The sequence below is a fragment of the Bombina bombina genome, chromosome 7 (genome assembly GCF_027579735.1).
Source record: "Bombina bombina isolate aBomBom1 chromosome 7, aBomBom1.pri, whole genome shotgun sequence".
NCBI lineage: Eukaryota > Metazoa > Chordata > Amphibia > Anura > Bombinatoridae > Bombina > Bombina bombina.
The window spans coordinates 362,741,923-362,761,811 of record NC_069505.1 but is presented as its reverse complement, the minus strand read 5'-3'; the positions used below and the strand labels follow the sequence as shown (position 1 = coordinate 362,761,811).

Sequence of the window (19,889 nt, the reverse complement as noted above, 5' to 3'; positions counted from 1 at the left end):
ACATACACACACACATATACATACATACACACACACACACACATATACATACATACACACACACATATACATACATATACATACATACACATATACATACATGCGCACACATACATACACGCACACATATACATACACGCACACATATACATACATACACGCACACATATACATACATACACGCACACATATACATACATACATACACACATCACATATACATACATACACACACACTTATACATACATACATACACACACACTTATACATACATACATGCACACATATACATACATACACACACATATACATACATACACACACACTTATATATACATACATACATACACACACACTTATACATACATACACACACACATATACATACATACACACACACATATACATACATACACACACACATATACATACATATACATACATACACATATACATACATGCGCACACATACATACACGCACACATATACATACACGCACACATATACATACATACATGCGCACACATATACATACATACACGCACACATATACATGCATGCGCACACACACATATACATCCATACATACATATACACACTTATACATACATACATGCACACATATACATACACGCACACATATACATACATACATACATACACGCAAACATATACATACACGCACACATATACATACATACACGCACACATATACATACATACACGCACACATATACATACATACACGCACACACTTATACATACATACATACACGCACACTTATACATACATACACGCACACATATACATACATACACACACACTTATACATACATACACACACACTTATACATACATACATGCACACATATACATACATACACACACACATATACATACACACACACACATATACATACATACATACATACATGCACACATGTAATACATACACACACATATACATAAATACACACACACATATACATACATACACACACACATATACATACATACAGGGAGTGCAGAATTATTAGGCAAGTTGTATTTTTGAGGATTAATTTTTTTATTGAACAACAACCATGTTCTCAATGAACCCAAAAAACTCATTAATATCAAAGCTGAATATTTTTGGAAGTAGTTTTTAGTTTGTTTTTAGTTTTAGCTATTTTAGGGGGATATCTGTGTGTGCAGGTGACTATTACTGTGCATAATTATTAGGCAACTTAACAAAAAACAAATATATACCCATTTCAATTATTTATTTTTACCAGTGAAACCAATATAACATCTCAACATTCACAAATATACATTTCTGACATTCAAAAACAAAACAAAAACAAATCAGTGACCAATATAGCCACCTTTCTTTGCAAGGACACTCAAAAGCCTGCCATCCATGGATTCTGTCAGTGTTTTGATCTGTTCACCATCAACATTGCGTGCAGCAGCAACCACAGCCTCCCAGACACTGTTCAGAGAGGTGTACTGTTTTCCCTCCTTGTAAATCTCACATTTGATGATGGACCACAGGTTCTCAATGGGGTTCAGATCAGGTGAACAAGGAGGCCATGTCATTAGATTTTCTTCTTTTATACCCTTTCTTGCCAGCAACGCTGTGGAGTACTTTGACGCGTGTGATGGAGCATTGTCCTGCATGAAAATCATGTTTTTCTTGAAGGATGCAGACTTCTTCCTGTACCACTGCTTGAAGAAGGTGTCTTCCAGAAACTGGCAGTAGGACTGGGAGTTGAGCTTGACTCCATCCTCAACCCGAAAAGGCCCCACAAGCTCATCTCTGATGATACCAGCCCAAACCAGTACTCCACCTCTACCTTGCTGGCGTCTGAGTCGGACTGGAGCTCTCTGCCCTTTACCAATCCAGCCACGGGCCCATCCATCTGGCCCATCAAGACTCGCTCTCATTTCATCAGTCCATAAAACCTTAGAAAAATCAGTCTTGAGATATTTCTTGGCCCAGTCTTGACGTTTCAGCTTGTGTGTCTTGTTCAGTGGTGGTCGTCTTTCAGCCTTTCTTGGCCATGTCTCTGAGTATTGCACACCTTGTGCTTTTGGGCACTCCAGTGATGTTGCAGCTCTGAAATATGGCCAAACTGGTGGCAAGTGGCATCTTGGCAGCTGCACGCTTGACTTTTCTCAGTTCATGGGCAGTTATTTTGCGCCTTGGTTTTTCACACGCTTCTTGCGACCCTGTTGACTATTTTGAATGAAACGCTTGATTGTTCGATGATCACGCTTCAGAAGCTTTGCAATTTTAAGAGTGCTGCATCCCTCTGCAAGATATCTCACTATTTTTGACTTTTCTGAGCCTGTCAAGTCCTTCTTTTGACCCATTTTGCCAAAGGAAAGGAAGTTGCCTAATAATTATGCACACCTGATATAGGGTGTTGATGTCATTAGACCACACCCCTTCTCATTACAGAGATGCACATCACCTAATATGCTTAATTGGTAGTAGGCTTTCGAGCCTATACAGCTTGGAGTAAGACAACATGCATAAAGAGGATGATGTGGTCAAAATACTCATTTGCCTAATAATTCTGCACTCCCTGTACACACACACTTTTACATACATACACACACACTTATATATACACATACACTTATACATACATACACACACACTTATATATACACATACACTTATACATACATACACACACACTTATACATACATACACATACACACTTATACATACATACATACATACATACACACACACTTATACATACACATACACTTATACATACATACACACACTTATACATACATACATACACACACACTTATACATACATACACATACACACTTATACATACATACATACATACATACACACACACTTATACATACACATACACTTATACATACATACACACACTTATACATACATACACACACTTATACATACATACACATACACACTTATACATACATACATACACACACACTTATACATACATACACATACACACTTATACATACATACATACATACATACATACACACACACTTATACATACACATACACTTATACATACATACACACACTTATACATACATACACACACTTATACATACATACACACACTTATACATACATACACACACTTATACATACATACACACACACTTATATATACACATACACTTATACATACATACACACACACTTATACATACATACACATACACACTTATACATACATACATACATACATACATACACACACACTTATACATACACATACACTTATACATACATACACACACTTATACATACATACATACACACACACTTATACATACATACACATACACACTTATACATACATACATACATACATACATACATACACACACACTTATACATACACATACACTTATACATACATACACATACACTTATACATACATACACATACACACTTATACATACATACACACACACTTATACATACATACACATACACACTTATACATACATACATACATACATACACACACACTTATACATACACATACACTTATACATACATACACACACTTATACATACATACACACACTTATACATACATACACACACTTATACATACATACACACACACTTATACATACATACACATACACACTTATACATACATACATACATACATACATACATACACACACTTATACATACATACATACACACACACTTATACATACATACACCCACACTTATACATACATACACACACTTATACATACATACACACACACTTATACATACATACACCCACACTTATACATACATACACATACACACTTATACATACATACACACACTTATACATACATACATGCACACATATACATACATACACGCACACATATACATACATACACGCAAACATATACATACACGCACACATATACATACATACACATATACATACATACATACACGCACACATATACATACATACACGCACACATATACATACATAAATGGTATGTTCTGTCTAAATCACAAAATACTTTTTTTGGGTGTCATACCCCTTTAATAATTTAGTGGGAGTCACTGGCCTAAGAGCTTTAAGAAAATAAGACAAAATGCTATTTGGCATTGTCTTCCCACGTTCCTTTTGTGTTTTGATGAGTCTGTAGAGTAGGGGGGAAACCTTTGTTTAAAGGGACAGTCTAGACCAAAATAAACTTTCATGGTTCAGATAGAGAATATAATTTTAAACTATTTTCCACTTTACTTTTATCACCAATTTTGCTTTTCTTCTCTTGGTATTCTTATTAGAAAGCTAAACGTAGGAGGTTCATATGCTAATTTCTAAGCCCTTGAAGGCCGCCTCTTCTCTCCGGGCATTTTGACAGTTTTTCACCACTAGAGGGTGTTAGTTCATGTGTGTCATATAGATAACACTGTGTTCACGCTTGTGGAGTTCCAGTGAGCCAGCTCTGATTGGCTAAACTGCAAGTCTGTCAAAAGAACTGCAATAAGGGAGCAGTTTGCAGAGGCTTAGATACAAGGTAATCACAGAGGTAAAAAGTATATTTATATAACTGTGTTGGTTATGCAAAACTAGGGAATGGGTAATAAAGGGATTATCTATCTTTTTAAACAATAAAAATTCTGGTGTAGACTGTCGCTTTAAGACATGGCGTCCATCTTAATCAGCTCATCTAGAAATCCTAAGGACATTTTATAAATCTGTATTTTGTTGCATAACACAAACCTACAGCTTTATCAATATGTGGCATGGTGTTCACTATTATCTGTAATAACTGGTTGCATATAATGTATCAGTACAATGTACAACAGAAATATTTTTTGTTGAATCCTGGGAACAACTTTATTTGCATTTGTATTATTAGACTGATATTTCAGTGGACGATATTGATACAGTATTTGTTTATTTTGTAATTACATTTTCAAATGTGTTTAAACTAAGGTAATAAGCAACTTACGCTCACTTATTTTTAATTTCCAATGTTTTATTAATAAAATCTTTTTTTTTTTTTTTTTTTTTAAGAAAACCTGAAAAAGGAATTCAGTATCTGATTGAAAGAGGGTTTGTACCAGATACTCCAGTCGGTGTCGCACATTTTCTCTTACAGAGAAAAGGACTCAGCAGACAGATGATTGGAGAATTTCTTGGCAACCGGCAGAAACAGTTCAATAGAGATGTACTTGAGTAAGTATTGATAAAGGTCACAAAGTTTTGTGAGAGACTAAGGGTCCGATTATCTAAAGCTCTCTGGGATGGTGAGATTCTAAAATAATCCTCATTAGTCCTATTTCCCTGGTAGAATTATCTATAGCCATTTTTACTGTGACAACAGGGTGTTTTGCAAAGAGGCGTATACTGCATTTTCATATAGACGGAGATACATTACAAAAGTGCACAATTAAATTCATAACTTCAAAATCATACAAAACTAATAATTGAACCAACCATGCAAAAACACACAGAAAAAAATATGCATCAAAAATTGTAACATTATTCACCAAAAATCATATATGATCAAAAACGTAAAATTTGTATGAAAATGACACAGAAATAAATCTTATTAAATATGCAGAGTAAATCGTAATTTAAGTACACAGGATGTGCAAAAAATACATACAAAATGTAATTGTTGTTTTTTCATAAAATGGGCTGAACATGGGAGCGCCATGCGTGTGTATAAATGTTTCTCTCAAATCCAAGTGTATTTATCTGAACATTTTTGCCCTACAGTTCTCACTGTTTTTTTTTCTCGCAAATGAAAAGGTGGCGAGGTTGTGACAAAATACTTAATACACTGTTTCCCTTTTCAGTGAGCTCCGTTAACTTCAGTAGGAGCCACTCTCAGGGACTGATTGTTTTTTAAGATAATTCCACCAGTCAGCATGAAAAAAGTCTGATCTGGAGAGGTTTAGATAACCGGCCCCTTAGTCTAAAGTAACTCAAATCTGCCCATGTCTTGGAGGAACTCTACATATTTTATGATGAACGCTCTCTCTGCTCCTTTCCATATAATATTTCTCTTTTGAACGTCTGTCTAGTTTTGAATAGGAAGTCTAATATTTACGCAAGTCTATTGAGAAAATCTGCTGTTATTCCTAGTTTAAATGGTGTCCATTTGAGAGGAAGATAAAAAAAACACGTTCCTATTACAAGGCTTGTGTTTACGTAGATCTGAGCATGTTTATGCCATATACCAACTAAAATTCTTATCATTCGCTGCAGAATATGCCGTATTAACATATCCGGGTTGATGTCAAATAATAATGTCTTTAGCTACTTGAAGTATGTAAGAGTAATGAAGGCTTTTAGAATGTATCTTCTCAGTAAATGTCCTACTACTGGTGTTTTTCATTGATGAGAGAGTCTTTTTTTTTTCTTTCTTTCTTCTTCTTTACAAATAGGTGGTTATCTACAAATAATGCATAATTCTTGTTGATCTTTCCCGATATCAAAAGTTGTTGATGTACAAACTAATGATGTAATCTAGCAAACTAAAAAGATACTCTGGAACATACAGTATTTTAACCCCTAAAACGGGACACTATTATAACTACTACCGTGTATTACTCCTTCACCATACTGATGCAAAACTTATGGATACGAGGATAAAGTGATTAGCTGTACCTCACTGACTAGATGCAACATTACCGAAAAATACACCTGAGGCTAGATGCTCAGTTTTCTTACGTTATAGTGATGGCGGCCTTTATTGATGCCGTCACATCGATATTCTTTAGGTTAATTAGTTCTAAGATGTTATCTTTTGGTGAGGAGGAGAAGCTGGGTCATGCGGTGAGGAACATTTAAAGGGAGTGATGGAACCAGGCATATTTATATTTATACCATGGCACATATGAACTATGCCTACAGTCACTTCATTTCAGGGGTAGCACAATTTGATCTCATGTACACCCCACACATATACATAAATACAGTCTTAGTGTAAAGGGAAGGATCCCAGAATGTGCCTAGTGATACTTTCCTACTCCTTATTTGCCTGGCACAAACATCAGTGAGTAACAGAACGTGCCACATTATGGGTCATTGTACTTCTGATGTAATTTACCTGCCCCCCCCCCCCCCCCCAGACATCTCTTTGCTGGCAGAAGTGGAGCAAGCAGTAGAGTTTCTTGGAGAAATCGGGCACCTTTAATGGGACATTAAACACTTTGAGATGGTAATATAAAATGATAAATTGTATATAATAAAACAACTCTGCAATATACTTTCATTATTTATTTTGTCCTCTTTGCCTGTAATTCCATTCTGAAATTGTGAGCTTTTCAGTTCCTGTTAGAAATGGAAGTGCAGAACACTGTTAAATCCAGCACAACCATTGGCTGCACACTCTAGTGACCTATTTATAACTGTCCCTAATTGGCCACAGCAGAGAAGGTAACACAAGTTACAACATGGTAGCTCCCAGTGTTTTATAGACACTAAAACTTTACACTTATTTTGTCACTTTTTAAACAACTAATGAAACTTTAAAAAATACATCTACATGTAAGTCATGGACTAATCTTTTCTTTGAATGCATCATTCTATCTAGCATGTATTTAGTGTTTAATGTCCCTTTAAGTTGATGAACACATAACACACGGTAACCATTCCAGAGACACAGCAGCCGTCTATTAAGTACAACAATGTATAAAATAAGTCAAGTATATATTTGTTAAGTATAATGTATACTAGCTAATTTACATATATAAAAGTCTTCTTGGAATTTCGTTGACTATTACCAATTATTGAGTTGAAACCTAGTACCACACGATATCTTGCAGCATATACTTGTCTTGGGAAGTCAGTGCTACATCAGACCTCACCGTTTTATTTAGATGTCCCCTCCCAATAACAGTGGTGCGCTGCATACCAGTGTACTGGCCCTGATTGGCTGTACCTAGCTATAACAGACTTGTTGAGTTAATATGAATGTATGTTTACTGAAGGAACAGAAATGCACGTATTCATGTTTTTGTAATGTGCTCTGGCTCATCCATTCAATAGTAATAGTTGAGTACTTTTTTCAGTTACTATTATTTTCAATTTGCAAACAAATAGCAAATTACACTTAACCAATTAACAAATAAATAAGTTAACGTTTGTTTATTAAATAAATAGATGAGACAAAGAAAATTGTGTATTTATGTTTGATTATCTCTTTAATTAACAAACTAATAAAGCAAAAATGTTGTTGGATTGTTAATAAGTTAAGTGTAATTTGTTTGTGAATGAAAACTAATAATAATGAAAAAACAAATGCACATCTACTAATAATAAACATTCCTCTGTATGTACTTCTATATTTAGAATTCAGCAATATTATTGTCCACATAATTACATTTTTGAGGTGCTTTATCCTAATCTTCCAACATGCTGCAAATTGTACGATCTTTAGGTTTCACCACTAATCTAATTGACTTGCGGGAACAGAACTAATTTACAGCAACGATATTTAGCTGTACCTGCTGTGTCCTAGAAATTCAACTGAACACTGCTTTTTTATATTCCTGTCTTTTTCCAATTTGCAAGATGTGTTAATAGCCTGTTTGTCAAGTGTTAAAGCAGATTAACACTCCCTGACAAAAATAACCATCACAATGATATATGGTCTTTGAAAGGAACAACTAAAAAAGAAAAATATATTTCAAAGGACTTTCTTTAAAGTTGAATATTAGTAATATTCTTAAATAATTTCTGGATTTTCTGTAAATTATCAAAGTAGCCATGTTTGTGGCAGCTATATCACAGGTTTATCTCAGCACGGTATGTGAGAACTACTTGTCTAATCTCACAATTATTTAGGCTATGTCACATGATCTTCTCATGGGATTTTTTTAGCCCATTCTCCCTGTAACAGTAATTTACACACAATTACATGAGATAATTTAAAGGCAATTTGGCACAATTTATGTACAGTAAGACTATTGCTTGAGCGCAATTGAAGTATGTGTTCTGCCAATTGCCCACAAATCTACTCTGGTTGAGAAGAGACTATAAACCATACATGCAACCCCTGATTTACTGTATATGGCAGCCATGTTCCCACCATGAATGTAAGACATTGGGGAGCGTATTGCACATTTGCTTGGCAGCCAGTTACCCATGTCCGTGAATATACACCTAGGCTACTGTCTACTTTGCCTAATGACATATCTGCTTACTGACATATCCAGCCCAGTTCATCTTTCAAATGTGGAAGGCTGTCATATTTAAAAAAATAATAATAATAAAAAAAATACTGAAAATTAATTTTTAAAATCCACTTGCAAAAACAACTTTACATCAAAGTCTATGAATATTTTTCTTGTTACGATTGACCTAGATTATATTTCAGTTTAGCAAGAGCACAGGTTCTAAAATCAGAGAAGGGTTTGCCGCAAAGATAATAATCTCCTTATTGCCACTCCATTTTATATACTTTACGTATATGAGTCTCTGATTCGCTGATGGTTGTCACATGATACAAGAGGCAGGGAAATGTAAGGACATTTTAAAAATTGGCAGAAAAAAAAATAACTGCTAATTTAATATTCAGGAGAGCAAGTGCTATTGCATTGTCTTTGTTTTGTTATTCTTTTTCTGTTTATGCAGTTCTACTATATTTAATGTTACAATTGCATTTATATTTAAAGGGACATGGAACCCTACAATTTTCTGTCTTGATTCAGATAGAGTATACAGTTGTAAACAACGTTCCAATTTACTTTTACTTTACTGTTATTAAATCTGCTTCATTCTCTTTGTATCCTTTATTGGAGTAGCAATGCACTACTGGGAACTAGCTGAACACATCGGTAAGCCAATGGCAAGAGGCATATATGTGCAGGCAGCAATCCGCAACTAGCTCCCAGCTCCTGAGCATACCTAGGTATGCTTAAAAAAAAAAAAAAAAGTATAATAAGAGACCACAGCAAAATTGGATAAAAAAAGTGAATTTGAAAGTTGTTTAAAATTGTATTGTATTTTTGGGTTTCATGTCCCTTTTAAAAGGGACAGTCTAGTATAAATTAAACTTTCATTACTCAGATAGGACTTTTATTTTTAATCAACTTTCCAATTTACTTTTATCATCAAATTTGCTTTTTTCTCTTGGTATTCTTAGTTTAAACTAAACCTAGGTAGGCTCATATGCTAATTTCTAAGCCCTTGAGGGCTGCCTCTTATCACATGCTTTTTAAATCTCTTTTTAACACAAAGAGACAGAAAGTACACATGGGCTATATAGATAACACTGTATTCAGGCACAGGGGAGTTATTTAAGATTTAGCACAAACAATGCTAAATGCAAGACAATAGATAATAAACAGTCACAGTCATGTGATCAGTGGGCTGGAAGAAGGTTCCTAGATACAAGGTAATCACAGAGGTAAAAAGTATATTAATATAACTGTGTTGGTTATGCAAAACTGGGGAATGAGTAATAAAGGGATTATCTATCTTTTAAAACAATAACAATTCTATGGTAGACCGTCCCTTTAAGTTTGATTATTTTGATCAGGTAAGATAATGAATTCTGGTTGACCTTTTTTTATTGTCTTTTTGTCAATGAATTCCTGTAAACGTGGTCTTATCTGTCAATAAGATTCTGTTATAAAATTATGTTTTACTTGTTTTGCCTGATCTTTTGCCAGCTACACTGATAATCAAAATAAAAACTGTTTTCCTCTTATAAGTGATAGTAAAACGTCAGAACATAAAATGCATCTATTAAAAGTATCCAATATACTTATAAAGCTAATGTAAATCTTATTGCTGAGAGAACATATTCTTTATCTTTATATTAACCCCTGCTGCTCGCTCCTTTTTTTTGTGTCAATGGTACAGCCAATCTGAATTGTACCTTCATCTCTATGTAAATGATCAGCAGCTCGAGAGTGCACTGCTATTAATATATAGAGCCGCTTTGACTACAACTGTGCAAGTGCTGTTCCAGAACAGTGCAAGAGTGCCCGTCTGTATAGCACTACAGAATCACTACCTCTGAAGGACCAAGACTAGATTTATTACGCACATGGTTCACATGTCCTGAGCCTTTCCGCTTTTAACTGGACACTAAACCCAAATTTTTTCTTTAATGATTCAGATAGAGCAGAAATTTTAAGCAACATTCTAATTTACTCCTATTATCAAATTTTATTTGTTCTCTTGCTATCTTTATTTGAAAAAGCAGAAACATAAGCTTAGGAGCCGTACCATTTTTGGTTCAGAACCCTGGGTAGCGCTTGCTTATTGGTGGTTACATTTAGGTGCAAGCCTGCAACTGAGTTTTTGTCTAATGATAAATCTAGCCCTAAATTACAGTAGAGTTGCATAATCAGCAAATGCACAATAAAAATACAATGCAATAAATGGCATATTATAAAATTTCCTTCAGTTTGTCGCGCCCCCCCGTATCATGTGACAGCCATTAGCCAATCACAGACTCCTACACGGATGCACTGTAAACTCTTGCACCTGCTCATTAGTAGCTGCTGCCTCAGTAAGTCTGCATATAAAAAGACTGAACACTATATGATTATGGGAGTAAATTGAGTGTCTCTTAAAATTGCTCCTCTATCTTAATCATGTAAGTTAATTTTGACTTTAGTGTCCCTTTAAAAAGATTCTGATTTTTTTCTTTTAATACCAGTACACTTCTATTCTCATATTGTATCCTTTGTTGAAATCTAGCTCCTTTACTTTATATACTGAGGTAGGCTCATTAGTGCACAATATGTATAACTCTGATGCATGCATTGCTTTACAGTATACACAAATGTTCATATAACTGCATGTAACAGACACTACATAAAGAAGAATATGCAAAGATACTGATATAAAACCTTTTAAAGCGACAGTCTAAACCTTAGTCATCTCAAAGTCATACCTTAAATTAATCTGCAAATAGCGTTCTGCACCCTTTCTATATCATGCAGCAGGAACAGTAAAAAAGTTATTTTAAAATAAATAGTGTTTCTGGCCAGTTTAAAATGGCTGCCAAGCTTAGCCCATTGATGGCATCATGATGTGGGCTGCATATGGCGTCCTATCACAAAAGGCTTACTAGTTGAATTCAACAGACTGCCAATGCTATTCAGCAGAGTACCTAGATGCAGCCCAGATTGTGATGTCATCGGTGGTCTGAGCTTGGCAGCCATTTCTCCAACATAGGTGTGTCCGGTCCACGGCGTCATCCTTACTTGTGGGATATTCTCTTCCCCAACAGGAAATGGCAAAGAGCCCAGCAAAGCTGGTCACATGATCCCTCCTAGGCTCCGCCTACCCCAGTCATTCTCTTTGCCGTTGTACAGGCAACATCTCCACGGAGATGGCTTAGAGTTTTTTTAGTGTTTAACTGTAGTTTTTCATTATTCAATCAAGAGTTTGTTATTTTAAAATAGTGCTGGTACGTACTATTTACTCAGAAACAGAAAAGAGATGAAGAATTCTGTTTGTATGAGGAAAATGATTTTAGCAACCGTAACTAAAATCCATGGCTGTTCCACACAGGACTGTTGAGAGCAATTAACTTCAGTTGGGGGAACAGTTTGCAGTCTCTTGCTGCTTGAGGTATGACACATTCTAACAAGACGATGTAATGCTGGAAGCTGTCATTTTCCCTATGGGATCCGGTAAGCCATGTTTATTACGATTGTAAATAAGGGCTTCACAAGGGCTTATTTAAACTGTAGACTTTTTTTTTGGGCTAAATCGATTGATATTAACACTTATTTAGCCTTGAGGAATCATTTATTCTGGGTATTTTGATTTAATAATATCGGCAGGCACTGTTTTAGACACCTTATTCTTTAGGGGCTTTCCCAAAGCATAGGCAGAGTCTCATTTTCGCGCCGGTGTTGCGCACTTGTTTTTGAGAGGCATGGCATGCAGTCGCATGTGAGAGGAGCTCTGATACTTATAAAAGACTTCTGAAGGCGTCATTTGGTATCGTATTCCCCTTTGGGTTTGGTTGGGTCTCAGCAAAGCAGATACCAGGGACTGTAAAGGGGTTTAAAGCTTAAAACGGCTCCGGTTCCGTTATTTTAAGGGTTAAAGCTTCCAAAATTGGTGTGCAATATTTTCAAGGCTTTAAGACGCTGTGGTGAAAATTTGGTGAATTTTGAACAATTCCTTCATGTTTTTTCGCAATTGCAGTAATAAAGTGTGTTCAGTTTAAAATTTAAAGTGACAGTAACGGTTTTATTTTAAAACGTTTTTTGTACTTTCTGATCAAGTTTATGCCTGTTTAACATGTCTGAACTACCAGATAGACTGTGTTCTGAATGTGGGGAAGCCAGAATTCCTATTCATTTAAATAAATGTGATTTATGTGATAATGACAATGATGCCCAAGATGATTCCTCAAGTGAGGGGAGTAAGCATGGTACTGCATCATTCCCTCCTTCGTCTACACGAGTCTTGCCCACTCAGGAGGCCCCTAGTACATCTAGCGCGCCAATACTCCTTACTATGCAACAATTAACGGCTGTAATGGATAATTCTGTCAAAAACATTTTAGCCAAAATGAACCCTTGTCAGCGTAAGCGTGGCTGCTCTGTTTTAGTTACTGAAGAGCATGACGACGCTGATATTAATATCTCTGAAGGGCCCCTAACCCAATCTGAGGGGGCCAGGGAGGTTTTGTCTGAGGGAGAAATTACTGATTTAGGGAACATTTCTCAGCAGGCTGAATCTGATGTGATTACATTTAAATTTAAATTGGAACATCTCCGCATTTTGCTTAAGGAGGTATTATCCACTCTGGATGATTGTGAAAATTTAGTCATCCCAGAGAAACTATGTAAAATGGACAAGTTCCTAGAGGTGCCGGGGCTCCCAGAAGCTTTTCCTATACCCAAGCGGGTGGCGGACATTGTTAATAAAGAATGGGAAAGGCCCGGTATTCCTTTCGTCCCTCCCCCCATATTTAAAAAATTGTTTCCTATGGTCGACCCCAGAAAGGACTTATGGCAGTCAGTCCCCAAGGTCGAGGGAGCGGTTTCTACTTTAAACAAACGCACCACTATTCCCATAGAGGATAGTTGTGCTTTCAAAGATCCTATGGATAAAAAATTAGAAGGTTTGCTTAAAAAGATGTTTGTTCAGCAGGGTTACCTTCTACAACCCATTTCATGCATTGTCCCTGTCACTACAGCCGCATATTTCTGGTTTGATGAACTGCTTAAGGTGCTCGATAGTGACTCTCCTCCTTATGAGGAGATTATGGACAGAATCAATGCTCTCAAATTGGCTAATTCTTTCACTCTAGACGCCTCTTTGCAATTGGCTAAGTTAGCGGCTAAGAACTCTGGGTTTGCTATTGTGGCGCGCAGAGCGCTTTGGTTGAAATCTTGGTCGGCTGATGCGTCTTCCAAGAACAAGCTACTAAACATTCCTTTCAAGGGGAAAACGCTGTTTGGTCCTGACTTGAAAGAGATTATCTCTGATATCACTGGGGGTAAGGGCCACGCCCTTCCTCAGGATCGGCCCTTCAAGGCAAAAAATAGACCTAATTTTCGTCCCTTTCGTAAAAACGGACCAGCCCAAGGTGTTACGTCCTCTAAGCAAGAGGGTAATACTTCTCAGGCCAAGCCAGCTTGGAGACCAATGCAAGGCTGGAACAAGGGAAAGCAGGCCAAGAAACCTGCCACTGCTACCAAGACAGCATGAAATATTGGCCCCCGATCCGGGACCGGATCTGGTGGGGGGCAGACTCTCTCTCTTCGCTCAGGCTTGGGCAAGAGATGTTCTGGATCCTTGGGCGCTAGAAATAGTCTCCCAGGGTTATCTTCTGGAATTCAAGGGACTTCCCCCAAGGGGGAGGTTCCACAAGTCGCAGTTGTCTTCAGACCACATAAAAAGACAGGCGTTCTTACATTGTGTAGAAGACCTGTTAAAAATGGGAGTGATTCATCCTGGTCCATTAAGAGAACAAGGGATGGGGTTCTACTCCAATCTGTTCATAGTTCCCAAAAAAGAGGGAACGTTCAGACCAATCCTAGATCTCAAGATCTTAAACAAATTTCTCAAGGTCCCATCGTTCAAGATGGAAACCATTCGAACTATCCTTCCTTCCATCCAGGAAGGTCAATTTATGACCACGGTGGATTTAAAGGATGCGTATCTACATATTCCTATCCACAAGGAACATCATCGGTTCCTAAGGTTTGCATTCCTGGACAAACATTACCAGTTCGTGGCGCTTCCTTTCGGATTAGCCACGGCTCCAAGGATTTTCACAAAGGTACTAGGGTCCCTTCTAGCGGTGCTAAGACCAAGGGGCATTGCAGTAGTACCTTACCTGGACGACATTCTGATTCAAGCGTCGTCCCTTCCTCAAGCAAAGGCTCACACGGACATTGTCCTGGCCTTTCTCAGATCTCACGGCTGGAAAGTGAACGTGGAAAAGAGTTCTCTATCCCCGTCAACAAGGGTTCCCTTCTTGGGAACAATTATAGACTCCTTAGAAATGAGGATCTTTCTAACAGAGGCCAGAAAAACAAAGCTTCTGGACTCTTGTCGGATACTTCATTCCGTTCCTCTTCCTTCCATAGCTCAGTGCATGGAAGTGATCGGGTTGATGGTGGCGGCGATGGACATAGTTCCTTTTGCGCGCATTCATCTAAGACCATTACAACTGTGCATGCTCAGTCAGTGGAATGGGGACTATACAGACTTGTCTCCGAAGATACAAGTAAATCAGAGGACCAGAGACTCACTCCGTTGGTGGCTGTCCCTGGACAATCTGTCTCAAGGGATGATGTTCCACAGACCAGAGTGGGTCATTGTCACGACCGACGCCAGTCTGATAGGCTGGGGCGCGGTCTGGGGATCCCTGAAAGCTCAGGGTCTTTGGTCTCGGGAAGAATCTCTTCTACCGATAAATATTCTGGAACTGAGAGCGATATTCAATGCGCTCCAGGCCTGGCCCCAGCTTGCGAGGACCAGGTTCATACGGTTTCAATCAGACAACATGACGACTGTTGCGTACATCAACCATCAGGGGGGAACAAGGAGTTCCCTAGCGATGGAAGAAGTAACCAAAATTATTCTTTGGGCGGAGTCTCACTCCTGCCACCTGTCTGCTATCCACATCCCAGGAGTGGAAAATTGGGAAGCGGATTTTCTGAGTCGTCAGACATTGCATCCGGGGGAGTGGGAACTCCATCCGGAAATCTTTGCCCAAGTCACTCACCTGTGGGGCATTCCAGACATGGATCTGATGGCCTCTCGTCAGAACTTCAAAGTTCCTTGCTACGGGGCCAGATCCAGGGATCCCAAGGCGGCTCTAGTGGATGCACTAGTAGCACCTTGGACCTTCAAACTAGCTTATGTGTTCCCGCCATTTCCTCTCATCCCCAGGCTGATAGCCAGGATCAAGCAGGAGAGGGCGTCGGTGATCTTGATAGCTCCTGCGTGGCCACGCAGGACTTGGTATGCAGATCTGGTGAATATGTCATCGGCTCCACCTTGGAAGCTACCTTTGAGACGAGACCTTCTTGTTCAGGGTCCGTTCGAACATCCGAATCTGGTTTCACTCCAGCTGACTGCTTGGAGATTGAACGCTTGATTTTATCGAAGCGAGGATTCTCAGATTCTGTGATCGATACTCTTGTTCAGGCCAGAAAGCCTGTGACTAGAAAGATTTACCACAAAATTTGGAAAAAATATATCTGTTGGTGTGAATCTAAAGGATTCCCTTGGGACAAGGTTAAGATTCCTAGGATTCTATCCTTCCTTCAAGAAGGATTGGAAAAAGGATTATCTGCAAGTTCCCTGAAGGGACAGATTTCTGCCTTGTCGGTATTACTTCACAAAAAGCTGGCAGCTGTGCCAGATGTTCAAGCCTTTGTTCAGGCTCTGGTTAGAATCAAGCCTGTTTACAAACCTTTGACTCCTCCTTGGAGTCTCAATTTAGTTCTTTCAGTTCTTCAGGGGGTTCCGTTTGAACCCTTACATTCCGTTGATATTAAGTTATTATCTTGGAAAGTTTTGTTTTTAGTTGCGATTTCTTCTGCTAGAAGAGTCTCAGAATTATCTGCTCTGCAGTGTTCTCCTCCTTATCTGGTGTTCCATGCAGATAAGGTGGTTTTACGTACTAAACCTGGTTTTCTTCCAAAAGTTGTTTCTAACAAAAACATTAACCAGGAGATTATCGTACCTTCTCTGTGTCCAAAACCAGTTTCAAAGAAGGAACGTTTGTTGCACAATTTGGATGTTGTTCGCGCTCTAAAATTCTATTTAGATGCTACAAAGGATTTTAGACAAACATCTTCCTTGTTTGTTGTTTATTCAGGTAAAAGGAGAGGTCAAAAAGCAACTTCTACCTCTCTCTCCTTTTGGATTAAAAGCATCATCAGATTGGCTTACGAGACTGCCGGACGGCAGCCTCCCGAAAGAATCACAGCTCATTCCACTAGGGCTGTGGCTTCCACATGGGCCTTCAAGAACGAGGCTTCTGTTGATCAGATATGTAGGGCAGCGACTTGGTCATCACTGCACACTTTTACCAAATTTTACAAGTTTGATACTTTTGCTTCTTCTGAGGCTATTTTTGGGAGAAAGGTTTTGCAAGCCGTGGTGCCTTCCATTTAGGTGACCTGATTTGCTCCCTCCCTTCATCCGTGTCCTAAAGCTTTGGTATTGGTTCCCACAAGTAAGGATGACGCCGTGGACCGGACACACCTATGTTGGAGAAAACAGAATTTATGTTTAACTGATAAATTTCTTTCTCCAACGGTGTGTCCGGTCCACGGCCCGCCCTGGTTTTTTTTTTTTTTTTTTTTTTTTTTTTTTTAATCAGGTCTGATATTTTATTTTCTTTAACTACAGTCACCACGGTACCATATGGTTTCTCCTATGCAAATATTCCTCCTTAACGTCGGTCGAATGACTGGGGTAGGCGGAGCCTAGGAGGGATCATGTGACCAGCTTTGCTGGGCTCTTTGCCATTTCCTGTTGGGGAAGAGAATATCCCACAAGTAAGGATGACGCCGTGGACCGGACACACCGTTGGAGAAAGAAATTTATCAGGTAAACATAAATTCTGTTTTTAAACTGTTCAGAAACAATATTCATGTTAAAAAAAACCCAACCTTTTTTACTGTTCCTGCGGCATGATATAAAGAGTGCAGGAGGCTATTTGCAGCTTAATCTAAGGTAAGACTTTAAGATGACTAAGGTGAAGACTGTTCCTTTAAAAATGTCATTAGGAGTTCTCAATTTAGAACTGCTGATGAGGTTAGGCTGGGAAACCCAGTGAAAGGGGCTGGCAAATCAGGAAGAGCAGGAACTCCCCCTCCCTGCATATGAAAAGATCCATTAGACAAACAGGAGCAAGCTTGAATATGTAGACATCAGTATAGACCTAAAACTTCGGGGGTTAGTTAGTCAGCACAATGTTATTTAAAAATAAGCAAAACTATACATTGTTACAAAAACACTCCCAGATGAACTGTACAGATGGATCCTCTACAGAACATTTATGCAAAGAAAAATCTAGTGTACACTGTCCCTTTAGTGTATGTGCCCCCTTTATATGCACATTTAATGACAGAAGTAAATCAGTACCCTAAAGCAGTATACACTGTCTAAATCACTTCTGTGTGCCTTTAAATTGAATTACCTAAATAAATAGACGTTTCATAACAATTACGGTGCCTTAATTATTGTTTGTACTTCTTACATACTTATATTTGCAAACACTAACATTGATACAATATTCAGAATCTTTATATTTATAACAATATTTGAAATGTTTTAAAACTCTTAATGGCCTCACTGCTGAAAATACATAAAATATATTTCTTCTTTTGAGACATTATTCTTCATGTTATACAATTACGTTTTTTGTTTTCTCTTCTTGTAAATCATTAGTAAATAGATAACATTAATTCTTCCATCACCTTGAACATTGAAACTTTCGCTGTTTCAATAAACAATTCGGTTACAAATCTGAATGACTAAATTTGAATCAAATGTTTCTAGGTAACGACATAAAGACATTTTGTGTTTTATTAAACTGAAGAATGACAGATGAACCGTGACAAAATGCTTTTGTGTTTTGTAGCTGTGTGGTGGATGAAATGGATTTTTCAGCAATGGAACTAGATGAAGCACTCAGGAAATTTCAAGCTCATATCCGAGTCCAAGGAGAGGCACAGAAAGTAGAACGGCTAATTGAAGCTTTTAGGTAAGTACCATGTGTGATAAAGGTGTGTGTGTATTTAAATATGTCATCTTAAATATTTAAAGATAGAGGGACAGATAGATAGGTAGATAGATGGATAGAGGGACAGATAGATGGATAGATGGACAGATAGATGGATAGATGGACAGATAGATGGATAGAGGGACAGATAGATGGATTGAGGGACAGATAGATGGATAGAGGGACAGATAGATGGATAGAGGGACAGATAGATGGATAGAGGGACAGATAGAGGGACAGATGGATAGAGGGACAGATGGATAGAGGGACAGATGGATAGATAGAGGGACAGATGGATAGATAGAGGGACAGATGGATAGATAGAGGGACAGATGAATAGATAGAGGGACAGATGAATAGATAGAGGGATAGATGAATAGATAGAGGGACAGATGAATAGATAGAGGGACAGGTAGCCCTAGAGAGGACAAGAGCTGGGGGAATAATCGGAGGGGAGCTCCTTTGGGAACCGGGGGTTTTCGACACCCCTAACCCCATAACTTCAACAGACTGTAACTCCGGTCCCCAGTAACGAATCATGCTGATTTTTGGACTGTGGCATCTGGGGGCCAAGACACCCTGGAAATCCCACTGCTGCCACCAATGTGATGGCTACCCCGACTGGGTAGCTCCGCCAAACGGGTCCTGCTTCCTCCCTGCCGACT

At 38.1% G+C, this 19,889-nt stretch overlaps 1 protein-coding gene across 1 annotated transcript in view; it reads left to right on the top strand.

The window, feature by feature from the left end:
* The window catches only part of IQSEC1 (IQ motif and Sec7 domain ArfGEF 1), a 518,962-nt gene that overhangs the window by 366,351 nt on the left and 132,722 nt on the right, over positions 1-19,889 (top strand). The window contains 2 exon segments of the mRNA XM_053721050.1: positions 5,055-5,216; positions 19,084-19,206. Coding sequence (XP_053577025.1) covers positions 5,055-5,216; positions 19,084-19,206 — 285 coding nt within the window.